Genomic DNA, 22,681 nt, shown 5'->3' with positions numbered 1-22,681 from the left:
ATAATTACCTAAGTACATACTTATAATTTATATTTACTTACGTAGTAAGTAATAACATTCACGCAAGTTCTATTTGGTCTTTTAGCTGACTAGTAGAAATCATCATAGTTATAGAAACTTTAGAGCACCATGAAAATACATACGTACATTACAGAACAAACATAATGACATGGCCCTATAAAACATATCCTATCATTGGTTCCTTTTAAACGTAAAAAATAAAACTTCCTAAAAATTAATCTAAGGAGTAGGCGTGAAAGCTGGTGATAAGTATCTAAAGGATTTCTTTTCTTTATTTAAGATCCTAACGATTGATAACTAAAGCGTTTTCCCTATCCTACTTCTACGACATTGTAACGAAGAGCTCACATTACATTTATGGCTTGTAGTAGTCAATGAACTAAAAGTGGTTACTACCTACATAGCCAGCACTCGCACAAATACAGTCGAAGCGATTAATACGTAGAATTACATTGGAAAATGAATTTATCTCTAAGTCGTATCGTAAGTCACACTATCTCCAAAGCTTCGGTCATTTCATTTCACATACGTATCCGAGAAGTGGTGAGCAGGTATCATGCATGGCAGGTGATACAAAACAATGAGGGTACAGCAGTCGAACCATATAAGTGAACCTATTCCATAGGTAAAAGAACTGTTTGTTTGAAGCAATAAGAAAGGAAAATCTTAATTTCTATTTTTTTATACGTATTTTCTATGTAGCGAAGCCATCCAAGCAAAATCAAGAAACAAAAGTTTGTTTAATCAAAACTGACTCTACTTTTAGGCAACCGTTTGTTAACTTAATCTGGTATCTAGACCAGATTAAGTTCACACACACATTCATATTATCCAGGTCATGTAGGTACTGTACAGGTTTTTGCAGTAGGTTTGCCTTATCTACCCCTTTGTCAAGGGGGATAAAATCACTGTTTTTCTAAAGCACCAGAAATCCGACAATCAATCCGGGTGTGTTGCCAATGATGATGTGTACTGTTATTCTTCCTGACGTTATTTCCAGTTACATCAGGTTTTTACAATAACCGATTTCCTTCTTCGCAGCCACTGTAGGGAATGTTCCTTCGTCTATTACCTTAGTAACCTTTTTCGAATTCCATGGAAAGTAGATAGAGTAGACTTATTCTAAAGCGGAAACCACCCGGCACCCGGTACATGTTCTTATTTACGTTTCAAGTAATAAATATGAGGGGAAGTAAATACGATGATACTATTTCTGCAATCTCCATATTGTGTTCGTATGGCAAGGAGCGTGCGCTATGGAGGGCCCCCGGTCACCGGTCACCGACAGACGTATCACAGACGTTGAGCAGGAAACGCGCCCACCGACCCGCCGCTGCTCAGCTCTGTGCGTGACTCGTGACAAACGTGCGGATAATATGGAAATTATTTGGGTGAGATATTTTGTTTATATGTAATTGATTTGTGCGATTTTAACGGATGTACTGTACGGTTAAGTAAGGTTAGTTAACAATATCACGAAAAATAAGAAAATTAGAAACAACATGCGTGAAGTTGTGAGTGCAGGAAGCATGGAGAACGCAGAATATTTGCATTTTTTATAACATCGACCAAAATCAGCAAAAACAATAATAATTATTCTTATTAAGAAAACCCTTTACATGATGCTTATTTATATATAAATCGGAATATAAAGTTCTTACAAATATTATTATTGTGCTTCTTGGGTCCGTGATTTCAACTAATGACTATTTTTTTAAGAATTAGTTTAGTGAATCAACGATGATACACGCTTAACTACGTTTATTAAAGTTTTTCCTATTGTTGTTCCTGTAGAATATAGAATGTAGTATATAGAGGTAAAAGCTGTGCAATTTATGTGCAAAAGAATCATTATCTTCGAGATTTTTCCCGTAAGGATTAAATAACTAAAAGTTTAAAACTTTTTTAATATTTTCTTTCGTTAAAACTAATTTTATTTACTAAAGCAAGCATTTGTTTTTCTATAGAGAATTTTAATTTATTTTCAGCGCGTTGATGTCTTTTGTATGTAGCACTTTTGCAAACTCAAAAGCTATTTTTCAATACTTCCTTTAATATATTTAATTGATCTATATAATTTGATCTTTTCGTGCTATTGATACATACATATAGTCACGTCTATATCCTTTGCGGATAAGATAGAGCCAAAAAGTTGAAAAGTCTGAAAAGCGATGTTAATCTGTATGGCTTAATAATTGGATTATATCAGCTTTATGATACCTACATAATGTTGGAATTAATAATATTTATAATAGAGTAGGCACATTAATTCTAGAGCAAGCTATAGCGAATAAAAAATATTAAGTGTGTGCCGTGCCAGTTGCTGCCCTTACTATGCAGATTGTAAAAGTCAATCAAAGAAAAGGGTAATAAACTTTTGACTCATATTTTATGCAATGGGCTGTCACTATTTGAATTTCAATTCCATCGTTTAACCATCTAAATTAGATAGTTAAATTACACCAGCAAGCAGATATTCATAAAATCAAAAGGAAGATTCATAAAATGATGTTATTATAAAAATAATAATAATAATTAAAATGATGTCACAGCAGCTGTTAATGTGACAAGTGGAATAGGCGTAGACGGGATCTGAAAAAAAGAAACGGGTTTACATTTCACTTACATTTTACAAAAGGCTAATTAGGAATAAAACAAACCTGCACTTGGGCTTTCTAGAACATAATATTGAATTTTCGTAACGTTGAATTCTCAAAAAGTTGGATTCTCAAACGGTTTTTTGACAAAACATGACAATGCTGATAAAAATTTACACAACATATAATTTCGAGCATACAATCAACTGGTATTGCCTTAATTATCTTCTTTCTTTTTATTCTTTTGGTTTTCCGGCCTCTTTCCAGGAGGAGTAGGCAGCGATTACATTTTATACATACCCGCGGACGTACTCTAGTACATACATAAAATCACGCCTCTTCATCATCATGTTTATATTCATGTTTCGCTTCATCTATTTAAAAAATAAATCAGGCGGGTAAAAAAGGCTGCCTTAGAAAGGAACTACCTATACCTACTATAAATTTCAAAGAGATCCAGGAATACATAAATTTCAAAGCTGTGACAGATCGGCCTCCGAACTCGGACGTCTGAAGGCGTGGGCTCGTCTTCAGCCAAGTGCCGCCGCCGGGTCATCGACACATTAAACATGTGAAAGTGTTAATATTTCTTTCCTTGCGCACCCACTCGATTCTGAGGTTGACAGAAATATATGTAATCCAAAGGACCATAATATTATTCAAAAACTTAGTACCCCCGTAAAATAATTTTTAACGTCATCTAGTTACTCTTTCATTTTTGTTTGATGTGCATAGTTAACTAGTAAACCAGTTAAATCCAGTAAATCTACGGCGATACTTAAAAGTTTAAGAAAAAAAAAATTCAAAGAAATATAAATTTATCTTACTTATCGGAAAATAAATTTCATAGAAATGTTCCTTACATCTCTAAGTGATTTTGCGAATTTTATGTGGTTTGGATAAGGATAGAGTTGTGAGAGATAAAGAGATCAACAGAGCGATCCAATAAAGAGAGCAATGCAATTTTATCCTTACTGAACTCCTGGCAGACTTAAACATCCAGAGGCAGTAATTAACATACCTATCACATTTCATGAATGAATTGACATTCATCATTTGCGTACCTATCTCCATTCATAAAATTTATTAAGTTTGACGTTTCGTTAACCCCGTTGGAGTAGCGCTTGAAGCGGTCAAGCAAGAGTCAGTCGGCCGTTTGCGAGTTGGCTGGTCCAGTCAGGCTGCTTCGTGGGCGGCGCGGGCGCACGCTACTCAAACCGCCCGTGGCGCCACTCGGTCTGTCTGCGCGGTTCCCACACCTCTCGCCCCGCCGCCCCTCCTCCGCGGCACGACACCCTACACTATCCAATGTCTGAACATAAAGTTTATAATAAATAAACGTCACACTTTAACTTTCACTGCTAAATAAATACAAGTTTTTTGGAAGTGCGTGAATAATTATTGATTTAGTTAAACCTGTTTCGGAATCACACGGAGACAACGCTAAGCTAAAGTACTCGTAGATATTAAACATGGAAATGACAAAGATCAATTTTGGTTCCCCAAATTTTTGTATTCCTAATATATGTATATTGGCGCACAAATTAAACGCGAAAGAAAGAAAAGAATTCGACGATCAAATATATAAGCACTGTAAAGAAGAGACTTATAGACAAAACAATCATCCTGTAACGCAATCTACTACGTATATAATTTTGCGTTTACGTTTTTTAGGGCGTGTAGTTGAGCAACAATTTTCGAAACAACTTCAAAAACAGAAAAATTCTTTAGCTTATGAAGTTACGGATAAAAATTACAATTAGTTACTTATTTAAAACCCAGGGTCAATTTTTGTTTTGTACACTTAGATGACATTTGTAATAAGAATAATTACACCAATAACAACCCTGAAGAAAAAAAATATCCGATCAATTTTTTTATTTGGTTAAAGGGGCAGTTCTAAATTTTAGATCCTTACAGCGCATTCGTACAATGCAAGCTCATCTGCTCCGTCAAATCGACTATTTAAAAAAGATGATTTATTTTTAGAATTTGTCTTCCCTCATAGGGTAACATACATACATATGGTCACGTCTATATCTTTGCGGGGTTGACAGAGCCAACAGTCTTGAAAAGACTGATAGGCCACTTTCAGCTGTTTGGCTTTATGATGGAATTGAGATTCAAATAGTGACAGGTTGCTAGCCCGTCGCCTAAAAGAAGAATCCCAAGTTTATAAACCTATCCCTCATAGGGTAACATTATGTAAATTTCAAACTACATAATAGGTATAATATAACAGATAATTGGCTGGTGAACCTGAAGATTGACGTGCGCACCATTGAGTATATCGAGGTTGGAACATAGAAAAGCGACAAGCCATGGCAAATCATTTTGCTTCTGAGAATTGCTGGGATATTGTTGGAAAATTGGAGTTATGTAGTAGTTGGAGTACTGATTATAACAATCTTGCGCGTAAATTAATATAATTTTAAATATTTAGTCTTCTTTAATTATATTTAGCAAATATTTCACTTTAATAAAAATCTATATACGTCCCGCATGACTAACGCACGTAAGTAACGTCTTTTATTTGTAAGACTTTTCAAATTACTTAAATGAAACTTTACTTGCTAAGTAGTTATTTATCAGGTGTTCTATAATGTACCTACCATAAATATTTGCCCAATAATAAGCCAGATAAGTAGGTACAATACAAATATGTAGTTGTTTTATCAGTGACTCCAGTGATTAGTGTGTACAGAGTTACAAACACCAACTTTTTTCTTTTTTATTAGAATTATTAATTAAAATGATTAATTCATTAATATACATGTGCCGTGTGGTACCCGGCACCAAAAAAAAAAGAAAAGGACCACTCCATCTCGTTCCCATGGATGTCGTAAAAGGCGACTAATGGATAGGCTTATTAACTTGGGATTCTTCTTTTAGGCGATCTGCTAGCAACCTGTCTCTATTTGAATCTCAATTCTATCATTAAGCCAAACGGCTGAACTTGGCCTATCAGGCTATTCAAGATTGTTGGCTCTGTCTTCCCCGCAAGGGATATAGACGTAATTATATATATGTATGAATATAATAAAACAGTAACAAAAATTGTCTGTACATTATTTTATTTTCTAAAAAATAATTTATTACGATGAAGAAATAGTAACCGAGCATGAATTTGAAAAAAAGGCTGTATATTTCTATGTGCACGCTAATCTCCGGAACTTCTAAGCCGATTTAATTGAAACTTTTGCTTGTTGTATTGCTCTTTTGGCTGGCCAACATATAGGGTATAATTTATTTTGAAATCTGGAACAGCTGAACATCGAAAAGACATTTAACAAAAGTCGTTCAAACTGATGAGCATTTTCTGTTGGCGTATAAAAATCGAAGATCTGGAACATCGGATGCAAAACCATTATCGACCAACTAAATCATCCGAATTATGGAAAAGATGTCATAACAAAAGTTGTTTCACCAGATGAGAATTTTCTTTTAGCGAAAATATATAAAGAGATCTGGATCATGTGACGTGGAAGCCAAAGGGACCAGCTACTCTGTAATATGTACGTGAATTTGAGTAAATTTAATAACCTTATAACCATAGTATTTTCAATAACACGCTTACGGATAGTTAGTGACAAAATAAGCTAGTCAGGGAATAGGCATATTCATTAGTGCATGATTCCACGCTGGTAGCAAAGAAAAAAGATAATGTGTGCCAGCTGCTCCTTTTTCGGTGCAGATTGTAAAAGTAAGTCCAGGGAAAGGCTAATTAACTTGGGATTGTAACAATATGAATCTCTATTTTATCTTTTAGCCATCCAGCTGAACGTCGAGACTGTTGGCTCTGTCAAACCCATAAAAGATAAAGACGTGATGTGCCTATATATTGTAACAAAATGATGGTAATAAAGGTTAAAATTCTCTGTATACGCTAAAAACTCAACAGAAAGTAAAAGTTTACAGCAAACGTTGTAATAATTTGTATCTAATCTATTTATCTAATATATTTAAACGAGCAATTCTTGTATACATATATATAATTAAGATCTCGGAAACGGCTCAAACGATTTTAATGAAAGTTACAGATTAGAGGCTTTTCGGCTCAAGGAATCGATTTATCAAGGTCCTAGGTTCGAGAAAAGCTCGGTTCCCAAGATATATAAACATTTTAAAAACCGCGTTTTAAGAAACTACGTACTGTATATCAGCGCCATCTCTGGTACACCGAGCAAAGCTCGGTCAACCGGGTACTTTATTATTATGAAACTAAACGATAGATTTCATATTCCCATGAAATAAAATCAGGAAGAATTTAATTTTATAGGATATTGCTATAGTAAGATTTAGACCTCGTAGGTATACCCATTAAAATGTTATTATAGACTACTAAAAGCTTTGAAATTACTTGCGCATGGTCGGAGCGGGTCATGTTTTGCGTTGTTCTAACGGCGGGACAGGTTCCAGACTGGCGCACGACGCAACTCGCATGCAACGTCAATAAATTGTGTCAGTATGTGGCGATACTGGAAGAAATTTAGAACATATATACATACATTTATATTCAACATCGTTTTTCTACAGCCCGATCGCGGAAAACAATCACAAGTAACCCTAATCTGTAGCGTTGGTGAACTTTTACGACCTATTCGTATGGACGACGACGTATTGGACGAACTCCACCGCACCACGAAACATTAAAAACTTGGTTACGATGGGAATGTAATTAATGGATGGTCCCAAATTGAAATATGCAATAATTGCTTATACACTATGTTCAAAAACTGAACTTATCTATATATGTACTATATACATATAATAAAACAGTAAAAATATTTTGTCTGTAGGTACATTTAGTATTTTTGACTGAAATGGATAGAGGGACACTTAGAATGAATAATAGAAAGCAATTTTTTTTGTCTGTCTGTCTGTATGTATGATCACGCTTATCTCCGAAAGTATGGAAGCGATTTAGTTAAAACTTTCACCAGTTGCTTTGTTTAAACTCAGAAAAACATTTAAAGTTTGTTTCATCAAAATCAGTTCACTAAAAAAAATTATCGTCATTTGAATGAACTCAAGGCTCATATGAGTTTGCCTGCAAAAAGTTACGAAATTTCAAATTCAAAGTCATTTATCATTGTACGACAGCATAATACCTATAACATATAAATATAAGTGAAAATCAGTTCAATAAATTCGATTCATCAGAATATATTGTAATACACAGGAGAACTAGAATTTATATAACTATTATCACGAGAATTTTAGACCTAACTTAAAACACTTAAGTTTTGATATTAGAAATTAAATCTTTTGCACAAATCATGGTGGAGAATAGAATTTCTAGTGTAAATCCGGAAATAACTTACACGGAATCTATCTGCAACAAACGAACATAAATTGAATCATAAAATTTTCCGTGTCATAGCTCTATTAAAACGCTTATTTTACACGCATATACGATTGACGGGTAATTTAAAATACATGGGACCATTTCCCAACAACAAGGTATTCTCCTTATGAATAATATTAAATAAAATATATTTTTTGTGTAAACTTCGAAAGCTGAGAAACTTTTATCATCGTTTTTTTAAAAGTACATACGTACATTTTTTTATCTACTTAACTGCGTTTGATTTGCCTGAAAACTTAAATAACAAAATACCTACGTATTCCGTCTTGCCTTGCAACTCCCTCTAAAATTGGTAAGAATGAGTCGTAAGAAGAGAATCTGTTTCCAATTCTTCATAAAAGCAGTTTAATTTCAAAAATAGAGCATATACAAAATTTACAGTCACAAAATAAATACTTATTAGCTATTGGAAGCTCTATGCAAATATTAAATTAATTTTATTTGTTACTTTTATTTAAATAAATACAAACAGTGTTTGTCTTTAACTGGAACGAAACATACTTATTTAGAATTTCACCAGTGAACCCGTGAGGACGCGGTCAGTATATAAATTTCATTTAGGCGGTAAAGCTAGACGATTCGATTGACCACAATGGCTCAAGAAGTAGAAAAGGAAAGTCGCTGCCGCGTTTGAGTCCGGACCTGGGTCAAATATTTGCGGAACGTGTCTGTTTTCCGAAAGGAGACATTAGTACTTACAATGTTAACACAGTATTTTGTGACGTGACGTGTGATTACTAATCAGCGCTATTGATTTGTAATCGACCCTTCTTTCCGACTTTGGAATGACTTCTTCAAGTCAATACTTTACACAAACTATTTAATGATACCCTATTTATATACTAATTTTGAAAACCTCGGCACTGGCTGACTAGACGATTAATTATCTATACAGTTTAAAAATACATAATAAAGATATTAAACACGCACGTAATGTACCTTTATTTGTCTCGGATGTTTCCAGTCATGTTACAATGATTCGGAGGGACTCGCTCGGTGACCACGGATCATTGTAATAAAGCTTGATAGAGATATTATGTCTTGTCTAACATCTCTTTCTAACTCTGAAGTTAACTGAAAATTCAGGAAAATAAGAAAATGTTCCTCGTCAATGTTTACTTTATTTAGTGTCAGACATTTGAAAGAGTGAAAGGACTCAAAAGAAAAGGAAAAATTAGAATTAAAACACTACCTAATGATTCCTGTCATGTAACACCCGCGTTAACAATTCGTCGCACGAGCAAGCCGCGTCGCACGGCGCCGCTTCGCTTTCACTACGCAACTATAGTCCATTTCTTTAGGTAAGAACTAAAATTAAAGGCAAACAATCTAAAAATATTAATAATATATTATTTAATCAAATAAAATTATTTGTTTAATAAAGCATGGTTCATAGCAAAAGTAATTCATTTTGCCTTCTGTTATTTTATCATTAAATCCTATTTTCCTTATCATAGCTACAAATTAATTTGAAAATGTTTGTTTCAACGAAAAGGCGTATAAAGATTTTTTACCTTTATTTCTTTAAAAATGGACTATAAAACTAAAAATACTACGCACAGTAACTGCGGTAAACGAATGTAACCTACCGTTAGAACGTGTTTCTACGCCCGTTTAATTTTTACTATAATTTAACTTCAAATTTTTTCTTCAAAAATGTACTATCTATCGGTTAAATCAAGTTCAAGCGGAGGAGGAGCTTAAAAAACCTTTGCTTAACAAGATAACCATAGTGTCAAAATTAAATTTTCGTCGATGCTTGGTACTAAGGCTAGCCTTCTTTACGGTGAAATTATGATCGATCGAGATTTCGTCCTCTTCTTGACTTTCCCGTGTCCCGGTAGAACACAGGTCTGTTCTATAAGACCACAAAACAGGAGTAGGAAAGTCCATTTATAACATGCCCCGGTTTCCTTACGATATTTCCGTTACTGCAAAGCATAAAATGATCGAATCTTAGACCGGGTGTTTGTATTTCTAAAACATTCCTAGAATGTCTAAATTCAAATTCAAAATTCAAAATTTTTATTCATTACTATAGGATACTACCTATATATCGCTTAATAATTGTCAAAACGTATGGTTTAACAACATTGGTTGACGTCAAATAAATTACTTAAAAACTAAATTTACTGCCGCTTCCAAGGCGTCAGTGCAGAAGAAGCGGTAACAAACTGCACTGCAGCATTTTCTTCAAAAACGTCAACTTCACAATATTAATTTAACTTAGAATAGAATGTGGACGAGAGAATACATTGTTCAGATTTATATATTTATGAGATTTAATATTGAAAAGTATATAATATATATATATATATATATATATTATGGATTGCCAATTTTAAAAAGATTTATGTACAGAGTGTACTGAATTTTGATTTAAGTTCAAATCAAACTACAATTAATTACGAGGTTCCTGTGCCAAGCTCAAGCCAGATGTTTTTATCATTAAGGTAATCATCAGTCCTATAATAAGCCTTCTCACAAAGTACTTTCTTTACATACTCTTTGAAGTCTTGTGTTCAAGATGAAATTATAAACAATATCTTCGTCCAGCCCATTAGCTAATCGTGGCGAAGGAGTTTTGAGACTATTGTCTCTGTCTACTTCATAAGGGATGAAGCGTGACAGAAGTGTCTAAAATTATAAAACAAAATGCCTTTATCAAACTTACGTTATAAAGTATGTTTAAATATTTTTCATACTTAAAAAAATGAAAACCGAAAAAAAAATCACATTTATTATACAATCAACATTTTTCGTCAATCGAGGTCAAACATTCCAAGTTAATAACAAGGAAGATGCATATATGATATAAAATTAGCTCTTCTTTTGCGCAGATTACCGACAGGTATTTTAACAAGCACCTTGGGCCAAAAACTGTCAGCCCTCCGAAGCATGAATGTCGGTAATGCGAACATAATTTTTAAAATAACAAGTTAACTACTTGAAACCCAGCAACTGTAAAAGATCTGAACCTGAACTTCAAGTCAGAACACATCACAGAATAAAGGAAATCTTAAAGTCACTTGCTAGGTTGACTGGTGAGAAGAAGCCGAAAACTTAACTTCGCCTTTTGCGATTTTTGTAATGAATAATGTAAATAACAAATAAATAATATAAAAATATATCTCACTTTAGAACAAATGGTACCAAAGGGCCTCTTCATGTTGGCTTCGGCACCATGAACGCCTCCCAAGTACCGGGTCCCCATGGGCCCGAGCACATTATTCATGTACCAACATAATAAATACTTAATAAGTATAATAAATTATCAAATTGATACTTATAGAAAGCAGCCACATGAGGACAGGGAGACTAATTTATACAGCATAATGATATGTAAACCAAGTAAAACAGATTGAAATACATAGAAAATATGGAAATAGTAAAAGCTTACCTTGAGACATAATTTTTTAAATTATTTACAGATAAAATTTTGCATGCTGCTAGCGCTGTTGAGCAGACAATCCGCAGTAGCAAACATAGAGTCCCGTTTGCTTGACACATCAGCTAACGAGTCGTGTAAGTTTTTCATCAGAAACAGCAAAGACTTATTGATAGTTTTCGAGATAGATTATTTTAAAATATAAATGCAAATAAAGTAATAAGCTTCTTGAGTGCTGCAAATTTTGTACTAGTATAGGCGCATAATTTTGGCGTTGTACCTATCGGATAATAAAAAATATATTCCATTTATTTTTTATTAAGCGTCATTAGATTAATTAATTAGGTAAAACCGAGAAGATATGACATAGAGAGCGAGAAAGTTTTGACATTATATCCCACTAAGTATGTGTGGATTTAATAGTCGAATACTTTCTGAAAAATATTTACGAAATGGTAAAAAATAAGTGCGAATGGCTGTTGCTACGCTTCACCATGGTTCCCTGGAAAGTAAAGGGAGGACGAATTTTCCGAAATTCTAGTAGTACTGGCTAGTTTAATAAATCCATATAATCACGTATGTATCCCTTGCGGGGTACACAGAGCCAGCAGTATTAAAAGACTGACAGACCACGTTCAGCTGTTTGGCCTAACGATAGAATCGAGATTCAAATAGTGACATGTTGCTAGCCCATCGCCCAGAAGAAGAAACCCAAGTTTATATGCCTATCCCTGTCCTGGTTTAATAAAATAAATTCTAATTGTAACAATTAAATTCCAGATGAAGCAGATAGAAGAAACCTTAGTAGTATAGTCTCTATATTTTCCCCACGTATGGATTTCGACCAGTGGAAACCGTTAACAGGTCGTGGAGATCCGCTCCGTCAGGACCCCACATACGATTACGAGCCACCGCTCCTCGAGCGGGTCCACTACTGGCTGGATGATACGAGAAATGACCGCGAACATTTTCCAGAAAGAAAGTCAGAAGTTCTCATGCTTGGTGTCTCTTCACGCCGTCCTAGTCTCGGATCTCGAATGCCTCCTTTAATTCCTAGGAGACAGCCGAGACCGCCGCCACCAGTTAAATATGAAGATTTCGCTTACAAAATCAGTGACGGTTTTCCCATGACAATACTTGTTCCTCCACCACCGCCTCCTCCACTTAATGTTCCACAGCATTTTTCAAGACCCGAAGAAAAAATACCAGCACAAGGCCGTCCAGCTTTGCCCACAACGCCTACCCTATATTCTACTAAAGTTACACCAGTTGAAGAACATATTACTCCATCTTACGCTTTTCAGGAGGCCAACTTAATATATCAATCTTCTTCAACAAATATAAACAATTGGATTTTAGACCTACAAAATAGTACGACTCCAATCCCGAACAGAGTTAGCAGCGATTATTCTGGTTGGGGACCTACAACCCTTATCGAAGACAATGATAATATCATTATAAATGAAACTCATAATTTCATATCGAATGATTACCCAAAACCTGATCAACCATATACTTTTTATAGGCCAATGCTATCAGAAGCACCACCACCACCTCAACTTACAGTCATGCCATTCGTTCCAACAGCTGCTCCTACTTTCTTACCCACTACTCCACCAGATACAGATTACACATACATGACTAATAACACAAAGCCTATATGGCCGAATGAAGAATTAGCAAACGCGACGTCTATAGACTTACAAAAATATTATGATGAGCCAACAACACAAAAATTGACGACGTATTCTCCCGAAATAGTTACCGAAACTGCTACTTATGCAAAACCTGAAACGACTGTTTTTGATATGTTAAGTTCAATGATGTCTATGCCTTTAGTAGATGGGCCGGACAGACCTGAAGATAATCTTTATGGGCATGCTTCTGAACATTTACAAGTTTTTAAAAAACAGCCTACTGAAAACAGCCTTTACATAGAAACTATGCAGACTATGCAACCACCACCACCAGTTAAAATTTCAGAAAGTACTGCTGCATCGCATCAAAATAATTTATACCGATTAAAAAAACCAAGTGTCCATACACACGATCCTTATTTACATATGAGATTTACAACTCCAATGCCAGCAACCACATTAACAGATTTGTCATCCACTGTTGAATCCACTACACCTTCTACTCCAATGTATTTAATAATACAAGGGCATTCAAAAGTAAAAACATACAGTTCTAAACCTGACATAGAATATAACAAAAAGAACATTATAAGTAACGAAATCCCCAAGCTCAATAGAACCAACGAAGTAAAACACCTCCATACAGCAAAAGAACATTATAAAAGTGATACAAAGAGAAAAAGTAAATCTCATTCTGATTTAAAAACCTTAATCGAAAAAGGTCTTGGTTCAATTGAAATACAGGAAACCGACTTGGGCATTAAATATGATGTTAGTGATGGTAGTAATGTACCTATTGAAGTCTATAAACAGGGCATTGTAGAAAATGATGAAAATGCATATTCTTCCAAAAACAAAGTTATTTTAGAAAACCGTGAAAAAAGACAAATCGACTTGGAAGATCTTATACCTTTTGATGAAGATACTATAGAAGAGTACGTTTATAATTTTCTGAATAGTAAAAAGAATTCAACGGGTATTACTGGATTATTAGCACAAGCAGTAACAAGCGATGCGGCTGGAGTTGTGGACGAACTAGAAGACGATGATAACGAGAGTGACGAAGAAAGATGAATAAAAAATGTTCATAACTCATTAGTGAAAATTTATTTATATTTAAATAGTAATTTGCAAGTTTCATATTGTCAAAAATGGCAAAACTTTGGAGCATTTTTCATTACCTGTTAATGCAATAGTAATTTTGCTTTCTACAGGATAATGGCTAAATAATATTGCAACTAAAATATTGCGAAAAAATTACAAGCAAAAAAATTCAATTGTACGTAAATGTAATTATACTCGAATTAAATGTAGAATGGAATCTACTATTAGCTAAGTGTTTATGTATCAACATTGATAATGCTTTACTTATGTACCCACCTTATATATAAGATTAATGTTTCTGTGATCTGATTTTTGATGTACCTATTCTTCAATTTATTTATTTTAATTATATTTACATAATTCAGTAAAATCATTAAAAAATACTTTAAATGTGTGGTTTTTTAATCCGTTAAAGAGTCCTTGAAACTGTTTATCTAGATGATAAGCCCATAAACATTATATTTTCTATTTTTCTAATTATGTAGCTACATTGATGCAAGTCTACAAAAAAGAAGTGTGCGAGGCACGGACGCGGCCCACTGACACACACACTTCTTACCATCCTTTTCGTAGAAATAAACGAAGGTAACTTAGATAAAGTGAAAGCTGCTTATAAACCCATAAAGTTACATTTATTGCGTTACTTAGTTGTTATTAAAAGTTTGAATCACAACATTTAACACAATTTTTGTACCTTCCATTCATGAGATAAGATTAAATAGAAGCTAAAGTTTATCTACAGAATAAGTCATAATGCATTATCAATAAAATTTTATCTTGGTAAGGGCTGCTATAACTGTCAATAAACACAGTGTGCCGCTTTCAGTCAGTTTGGAACTGTGATTGCACCAATCGGCTTTGCAAAGGCATACTTGATACTCAGCATCAGCTAACCTGCAAATAGTAGCAAACGAAAACTCTGAAGGGGTCCTTCTTCAAAAGTGAACCGAAACGACTTTTCAGGGCAACCCGCACGAGACAAATCATAGCAGCAGATTCGGGGTTTTTAGGAAGTACTTTACGTATCAGGTGGGTCTTGAAGTAAGTTATATTAATAGAATTTGTAATAGTAAGTAGTTAGGTACTATAAGACTTTAGAAGTGGTAAATACTGGTAAATGTAATCTAACGACGCAACTGATGGTTGTAATACCGTAACGTTTTCGTATTGCATCTTAATTCGGATTTATTTAACAGCTTTAATAGATAATATTTGCGTAGAAAACTGCATACCTTCGTTGCAAGCATAAGGTGCACATCGTTCCTATAAATTCGGGTAAGAACAATATGTTCTTCCTATAGTCTAATTCCAATTTCTATTGATAAAAATAGTGTTTAAAAATAATCACACAAAATAAACTATCTACTTACCTTTCTCGCCTGCACGCCATTGCTCGGGTAGGAGTCTGTAGGGTTAGTGGAAGAGGATCATCCTTAGGAGACTGATAGCAGCCGCGTTGCACGATCCACGCGAAGTGGGACCGAGAGGCCCATGACCTAACAAAACACATGGCATCATCTGAAACAAATACATAGCCTTAGATATAGAAACAAAGTCTGTATAGGATTTATTTCAAGAAATTCCACGGGAGAAAGACCAAGGCTTAGCCAGTTCTCATTGCGATTGACCTGTAAACTACTTTATACCAGAGGGATTTTCAGCAAAATGTATTTGTGCAATTACCTGAAGTACAGTTTACAAGGAAAATTCGACTGTGATTGAAGGAAAATTTCGAGATTGCGAACGATCCCGCGCACGTCGCCCAATCGCGATGTGTAGAAGAACAATTATAGCACAGTAGAGCTACCCCATTGTTGGCACCGACCAATATGAGCCAACTATATATTAAAAACATTAGTCTGATATAACTAAATTAAATTTTATTTACATTTACGTTGAGTGAGTATGAGAGTCAAGTCAAGTGAGACAGGATAATTCTAAAAATATTGAATGGTCTTGAGATAAACAACTGAAACTTTTTAAGAGTTAAGGACAACTTCATCATGATGCCTTATCGCTTATTTTTTATTTGAGAAACAAGCACTATAGATTATAGAATGCAGCTGAAGATTATACCACCTGAACTCTTTTATGGGAAAAAGGAACAATGGCGCTTACCTTCTTACATATAAAAAGTTAGACAATGACTTATATTCGATTCAGTTCGATTTCAAGGATAATCTAGAACCAGTTTCAAGTCTTTTTTTTCAACTACGAGTACACAATTCGAATCCCGCTTTGAGCAGCTGATGCTGCGCACCCAACCGGCGAACGTTGGCACATGATTGGCACCCACGGTCTTCTCCATTGGGTTTTTTACACATTCAGTTTCCTGAAATGTTTCGGTCTATCCCACTGGTCCCATTGAGTTCTCTCAGTGGTGGAATAATCCGTGCTCATGTATAGAATATTTATGTTCCTCTACTCGGTGTTTCTTCACAATGTTTTCTCTCACCGAATATCTTCATTGTTTTTCTTTCTCCACCTTAATCTAAGACTTCAGGAAAGAATCCTACGTTCTTCAAATAACTCTTACTACCCCTTTTCACCGTACAGGTTTTTCCTCCAATTCTTTCGCTGTTATAGCTGTAAGGCTTTGGTATTCACTTCCTGAGTCTATCCGGACATTCCCAAGTCGTTCTGGTTTCAAATCACAAGCCTTATACAGGTTTCTGTTGAGTCGCGAGGATATTTAATAGACACCTACTTATAAGCCTTTTCACTCTTTTCGGTAATCGTTGCACCTATTTATGTAAATTGTTTATTAATTGTAGTTTTGTGTATGTTTATTAAAATTATTTAATTTCATATTTTGTGTACGTTTAATTATATTTATTTAGTTTGACCACAAGTAAAGTTCTTTGTCGGACCCAATGGTTGACAGGTAGATAATGCTTATAGCATTAAGTCGGCCAATTGTGCTATACATTTGTATTTTACACAATAAATTAAAAGAAATAAGATCATGAGCCAATGAAAAAAGGATTCAAACCTGAACATCGCACTGTGGACGAGCACCGCAATCTTGCCATTATCTTCCGCTCAGGCGCATTGAGACCGACAAGCAGGAGCGGGTCTCGGTTGAAACACTTGCTGTTGTAAGTGCCGTTAAAACAGAATAATGAATTAATTCCGTGAGTTACACATAGCAATATAATAATTAAAAATATCATTAGTGACAGCTCTCAGCCCACTCGTTTAGCTACTTACAATTTATGATTCAAAAGAAAAAAAACACTTGCTTCTTAGTAACCTATTGATGAATAGGTTACTAAACAATATGCTCGTAAGGTACCAAATAAATAAAAAAACTTGATACTTTTCAATAATGTATTACGAAGTTTTCATAAATTGATAACTATTCACTATCGGTGAGGTAACAACTCTTGAAGAACTTTTTTACCAGCTATAATCTAACTCACAATCTAAGTATTTGACGATTTTAGGGTGCATTCAATGAATAATTATCCCTGTTAAAATTGTAGATATATAAAACATTATAATGATGACATGGATGGCAACTGAAATATTGAAAACAGAAACGATCGAATGCACCCAGCGCTAACAACCAATGTAAAGCGCACTACTTCATACATCTTCATCAAGGTGAAATGAACTGTGACCGTAATAACATAGACATAAGCTTCATATAAGTACGAGCTCTTGCCTGATTGGACAAAATAGTTGGTACTTCAACACCACACCAGTATTTGGATTTATTTCAATGCAATTTTAACATCTAATAAGTGATTAGGTAACAATCATTGACAAACTAAGCACGATCAGATGGTTAAAAAGTAACAACTGAAATATATATTTTTTTAATTAAGCCGAAAATATACATCTATCTATTATATACATTATATGTAGAATTAATATGACCTTACAGTTTTCAATGTACAAGACTGTCATATTAATATGTGGTCATCGAACAAGCGTAACGCTCACACAAGTTGTACCTTTACTTCGTGGAGGTGTAGTCTACCAATCGGAAGTGTCCGAACAGAAGCCGTGGGGCGCGATTGGTCTTCAGCGTCTTTTCGCCTCAGTTTTAATTACACACCTAACAATAGCATATTTGATGGCGACAATATGGCAAAAACATTAATTATTTTTAACATATGATAATGTAGTGCCCTATTCAACAATTTGTTTTTCTAATAAAATGTGCTATCAATCATGTTTGTCACAAAAGTAGAAAATAGGGTATTTACATAAAGCAGAATAGGCAATATAACAAGAAATATACAGAAGGCGCAAGATAACTATCCTTCAGGACTGAAATAAATTCAAACGAATGTGTTTTCGACTAGATCATAAACAGCAATGTAGTTCTTTTGAATAAATCGATGTACTGACTTAAGTATTTTGCACATTATTCAAGGCAAGATACAAAGGCAGTGAACAATATCGAAATCCCTAATTGCAAACAAACATAACGTCTCTATTACATATCTAGCTTGGCAAAGAGCACTTGCGATTACGACGTTTTTCAAAACAGCGAGCGCCACATACTTCCAAAACTTTCTCTTTCCAAATTTGATGTGAATTATTTCCTGCTGAGCACTGAAGTTTAAATATCACAAGGTTTTATGAAAAATTTCGGCAGAAGGGTGGCATAACAATTATATATGTGGATTATTTTAATCAAAACTATGACATAGTTAATGTCATCACCAGGCACTGTTTAAGATTTAGCTTTTAATTACGGACTTGTAGATTACTTTTCTCTTGTTTGTCATCAAATTTTTAAACTGTTCAATTTATACTTAAATCAAAATTTTGAACGCACACACTATTTTCCATGGCCACTGCACAGGCAATACTTACTTCAATATGAAGTACAAGGCCAACACACTATATAAAATAATTTCTTTAAAAGCTCACTTTTAAACACAAACAACCTCAAATTACACACTACAAAAGGTACTTCTTCAAAGTAGCAGAGTTACAACAATCAGTTACAAAATACATATAAAGGTCTTGACGAAAAAATTTTTATTCTGCCTAGCACCCACAGTACACAGGGTTTAAGTGTCTGAAATGTAACTATTCAAAATCAATAACTGACTAAAAACACAACTAAAATGTATCATACGCAAATCACATCAGTTCAATCACAGTGTGTGCTAACCTTGCAAATGAAACCTCAATAAGGAGCTTCAATATTCCCGTTAGGTACTAGGATCCGGCAGATAAAATATAATAAAGGTTTATTTGTAACTACAATGTTAAAATTTCGAAATCCTAAATAAGACAATACAATGAAGAGCTATTCATTCACAATAAATAATTTATTACTTTATTCATGTACAAATTCAGTTGGTTTCAAAATAAACTTTTCAAACTAGTCACATGAATTACATAATAATTACTTCCATTTCGTAACTTACATTTTTTTAAAGTAAATTAATAACAGTCGTAAGTCTCAATTTTCTTTGGATGAAACACCATTAATGATAAATACAGTTTAATTATTGGAATTATTCTGTAGTGGAAGAATAAATGCTAGCATATATGTAGATATAAAATCTATAATTTATATTCAGAGCTTAAAATTGTTCTTATTTTCAACAGAAATGTTGTATTTAATTAAAGGAAACGCAAAAGTGGGGATGACAAGAGAAAAGTTTTTAAAATCACAATAATGAACCAATTGAACAATGTGCCTAACTTGGACGTATTCTGGTGTATGCCAAGTAAGTTTCTCACAGTATTGACGACATTGTGGCAGCAGGGACCTAACTAACAGTCCAATCCAAGCCCCACCTCTCAGATACTTTCAGCTGAGCAGCCGCTGCATCCTTAAGTGAGTACAGGTGGGTCATTTCTAACTCCGTCTTTGCCAAAGCTATTGCTTTTTCAAACAACTCTAGTGATCGCCTCAAATTACCCCTGAAATTGAAATTAAAACAAAAGTTAGTTACCTTAAGGACATTTAGAAAGTGCAGTAAAAGTGTCATTAAAAACACATGAACAATGTGACTTAATTAGATGACCTTAATTAGAGACAGTATGAAAGCCAATGGACAAATTCTGAGATAAATCATTTTATAAATCTAAGTTAAAATAAAATTAAAGCCTAAAAAATATGGCTACATTGTTATACAGATTAAATACATAGGAAGAAAGTTCTTAAGAACACAACATTCAGTGAGTTTAGTTAAGATATCCTAAATTGTAGGATTTGAGATAATATGTAAGTGATAAGGAGTGATAAAGAGTTACCAGGTGTTGTATCTAACCAACAGTTATATACTAAGTTCTTTAAGTCATAAAATACTCCTAAGTGGAATGGGTGAAGAACATGGTCTTTCAGTCAACCCACAAGGGATATAAGACTTATTTATGTATTTACTAGAGGCCCCCCACGACTTTGTCCGCGTGGAATTATTCCCGCGGGGACTCGGGGATAAAAAGTAGCCTATATGTTGTTCTGGGTCTTCAGCTACCTAAGTACCAAATTTCATCATAATCTGTTCAGTAGTTTTTGCGTGAAAGACAGTAACAGACGTAACAAACATCCATACTGACATACTCACAAAGTTTCGCATTTATAATATTAGTAGGATGTATTTTTGTGTTTAATTAACCAATTAAATAATACTAGATCTCAAAGTTTCAAGTCTATGTCATTAAATATGTGATTTCAATAAGTATCCTTGTATCTAATTTTGAAAATAAATCTATTTTATTCTATATCTAGGTCTCTCAACAACTTAATAGCAAAATTTCACTTATTGAATTATACATACTACAGCCAAATGACTAGGGTTATATCAAATTAGTTGAAATTGTCTCTGAACAAAAGTGCCAATTACCTCTGTACTTCAATGGTTCCAAGAGTCTCGTATGCAAAATCACACTTGTCATCCATCTCAATGGCTTTATTGATCAATTTCACTGCCTTGTCAAAATCTGTGCTCTTCTGCAATTGCACAAGACCTTTATGTACATAGAGGGTAGCATTGCTTGGGTCTACAGACAGGGCGGAGTCAAACAGTGATTCAGCCCGGCCCCACTCCTGCTGATCTGACAAAACTTGTGCAAACAGAATATATGCCTCTGCACACTTTGGAAATCTTTCTAAAGCTTTTTCAAAGTCAGCTTTAACTTGGGCGAGTGCACCAACATTTTTATTTATCTGAGCATGTCTGTAGTCAGCGTAGCATTTCTGTATAAAAGCAATAGAAAAATCAGGGTTGAGTTCTACTGCCCTAGCAAATTCAGCGGTGGCTTCATCCATTCTTTCCACTAGTAAATAAACCTGACCACGATGGTGATAAACATCAGAATTCTGTGGGTCTAGCTGTGCAGCACGGGCAAAGTCTTCAAGGCAGCGTTCAGTGTTCTCTAGCTGAGTGAACAGGGATGCCCTCTTGATCAAAGCATTGACTTTGACCTTAGTAGGAGCATCACTATCAATGACTTGTCCAAGATCAGCTTGTGCTTCATCATGTTTACCAAGCAACAAATAAAATGTAGCCCTCAATAATAAGGCTTCATTCTTATACTTTCCACTTGAATTTAGTTCTTCTGTGCATGCATCTACAATAGCATCATAGTCCTGAGTATTAAAGGCCTTCTTGGCTTTAGCAAATCCACCAGTTTCTTGGTCATCTAACTGAACTTTTGTTACAGGATCTTCAGAAAATGCTGAGAAGTAGGTTTTGATAAAATGCTTTGATGGCATGACGGGACGACGTTTGGCAAGCGCTTCTCGGGCATGTTGTCTGCCAAGGGCTTTTAAAATTCGGTCAGCATTTACCAAAGAACTTTGTACTTGAAATCTCTCAAGAATACAGGCAGAAGTGACGTCTTCTAACGCCAGCACTAGATCGCCACTTTTCTCAGCTGCCCGTGATCGTCTTAAGAAAGCTTTAACATACTTCTCATTGAGTTTGAGGGCAAAAGTGCAGTCTTCCTTTACCTGTTCCCACATTTCACGTTTTTCATAACACGCTGAACGATTTTGATAAAAAGTAGCTAGATCGACTGGACGATCAGGAGGACATGCCTCAATCGCTTCGTTATATAAAGCAATAGCCTTATCATACTCTCCAGCATGAAAAGCACGATTTCCGGCACCTTTCAACTTCATAGCACGGTCGATAGCAGTCTCTGATGTTTTTGCATTATCTTCATTGTCCAAAGATATTGTTGTCTTCGCTTTAAGCTCTGCAACTTTTTTACTCTCAGAATCTTCTAATCTATTTCGTAGATAAAGGTAACCTAAGCCGATGGCTAAAGGTGCACCGAGAAGTATGGCCAATTGCCATTTGGGAAAGGGAGTACTGCCCGTCGACATATTCTTTGCCGAAACTTATCTAAATATTGTTGCACGAAACGGATTCACCATTTAATATAAAACTCACAGAAAAACAGATAATAACGTTAAATTTACTTTACGCTTTTTTAACCATTTCTTCTAAATCTTGATGCAACGAGCGATTAAAGGTCTACCATAGACAACTTTTTGACATTTTCATCATGACATGAGTGTTGCAAATAAAAAAAAGTAGAGGGATTATCTTGCCAGTTCGGCTGTCACGGATAACAAGAACAC

General features: G+C 34.7%; 3 protein-coding genes across 3 annotated transcripts; 1 reads left to right on the top strand and 2 right to left on the bottom strand.

Annotated features, from left to right (window-relative positions):
• The first annotated feature begins 116 nt into the window (after window positions 1–116).
• LOC106135388 (uncharacterized) lies at window positions 117–14,356 on the top strand. The gene is made up of 3 exons (XM_060947818.1): window positions 117–1,412; window positions 11,418–11,511; window positions 12,155–14,356. The coding sequence occupies exons 1-3, from the start codon at window positions 1,278–1,280 to the stop codon at window positions 14,083–14,085; spliced, it is 2,160 nt and encodes a 719-aa protein (XP_060803801.1). The 5' UTR covers window positions 117–1,277; the 3' UTR covers window positions 14,086–14,356.
• Window positions 14,357–14,876: 520 nt separating this feature from the next.
• Window positions 14,877–17,180, bottom strand: LOC106135389 (uncharacterized). The gene is made up of 3 exons (XM_013335673.2): window positions 17,108–17,180; window positions 15,486–15,633; window positions 14,877–15,009 (listed from the first exon to the last, which is right to left on the bottom strand). The coding sequence occupies exons 1-3, from the start codon at window positions 17,145–17,147 to the stop codon at window positions 14,877–14,879; spliced, it is 321 nt and encodes a 106-aa protein (XP_013191127.2). The 5' UTR covers window positions 17,148–17,180.
• Window positions 17,181–17,431: 251 nt separating this feature from the next.
• Window positions 17,432–22,619, bottom strand: LOC106135404 (mitochondrial import receptor subunit TOM70). The gene is made up of 2 exons (XM_013335694.2): window positions 20,937–22,619; window positions 17,432–20,010 (listed from the first exon to the last, which is right to left on the bottom strand). Exons 1-2 carry the CDS (start codon window positions 22,421–22,423, stop codon window positions 19,857–19,859), a joined length of 1,641 nt encoding a protein of 546 aa, XP_013191148.1. The 5' UTR covers window positions 22,424–22,619; the 3' UTR covers window positions 17,432–19,856.
• Window positions 22,620–22,681: the final 62 nt, after the last annotated feature.

This window comes from Amyelois transitella, chromosome 14 (assembly GCF_032362555.1).
Source record: "Amyelois transitella isolate CPQ chromosome 14, ilAmyTran1.1, whole genome shotgun sequence".
Lineage (NCBI taxonomy): Eukaryota > Metazoa > Arthropoda > Insecta > Lepidoptera > Pyralidae > Amyelois > Amyelois transitella.
Note: the sequence above shows the minus strand (reverse complement) of the source record. Positions and strands in the feature narration are given on the sequence as shown.

What these genes read in the sequence shown, in the direction of transcription:
- LOC106135389 (XM_013335673.2), bottom strand. Translation starts at nt 17,147, where the DNA reads ATGGCAAGATTGCGGTGCTCGTCCACAGTGCGATGTTCAG. An exon ending in GTCCACAGTGCGATGTTCAG is followed by an intron (nt 15,634 to 17,107) that starts GTTTGAATCCTT and finishes TATTTGTTTCAG; the next exon opens with ATGATGCCATGTGTTTTGTT. An exon ending in ATGGCGTGCAGGCGAGAAAG is followed by an intron (nt 15,010 to 15,485) that starts GTAAGTAGATAG and finishes TACTATTTGCAG; the next exon opens with GTTAGCTGATGCTGAGTATC.
- LOC106135404 (XM_013335694.2), bottom strand. Translation starts at nt 22,423, where the DNA reads ATGTCGACGGGCAGTACTCCCTTTCCCAAATGGCAATTGGCCATACTT. An exon ending in GGAACCATTGAAGTACAGAG is followed by an intron (nt 20,011 to 20,936) that starts GTAATTGGCACT and finishes TTTCAATTTCAG; the next exon opens with GGGTAATTTGAGGCGATCAC.
- LOC106135388 (XM_060947818.1), top strand. Translation starts at nt 1,278, where the DNA reads ATGGAGGGCCCCCGGTCACCGGTCACCGACAGACGTATCACAGACGTT. An exon ending in ATAATATGGAAATTATTTGG is followed by an intron (nt 1,413 to 11,417) that starts GTGAGATATTTT and finishes AATTATTTACAG; the next exon opens with ATAAAATTTTGCATGCTGCT. An exon ending in CACATCAGCTAACGAGTCGT is followed by an intron (nt 11,512 to 12,154) that starts GTAAGTTTTTCA and finishes ATTAAATTCCAG; the next exon opens with ATGAAGCAGATAGAAGAAAC.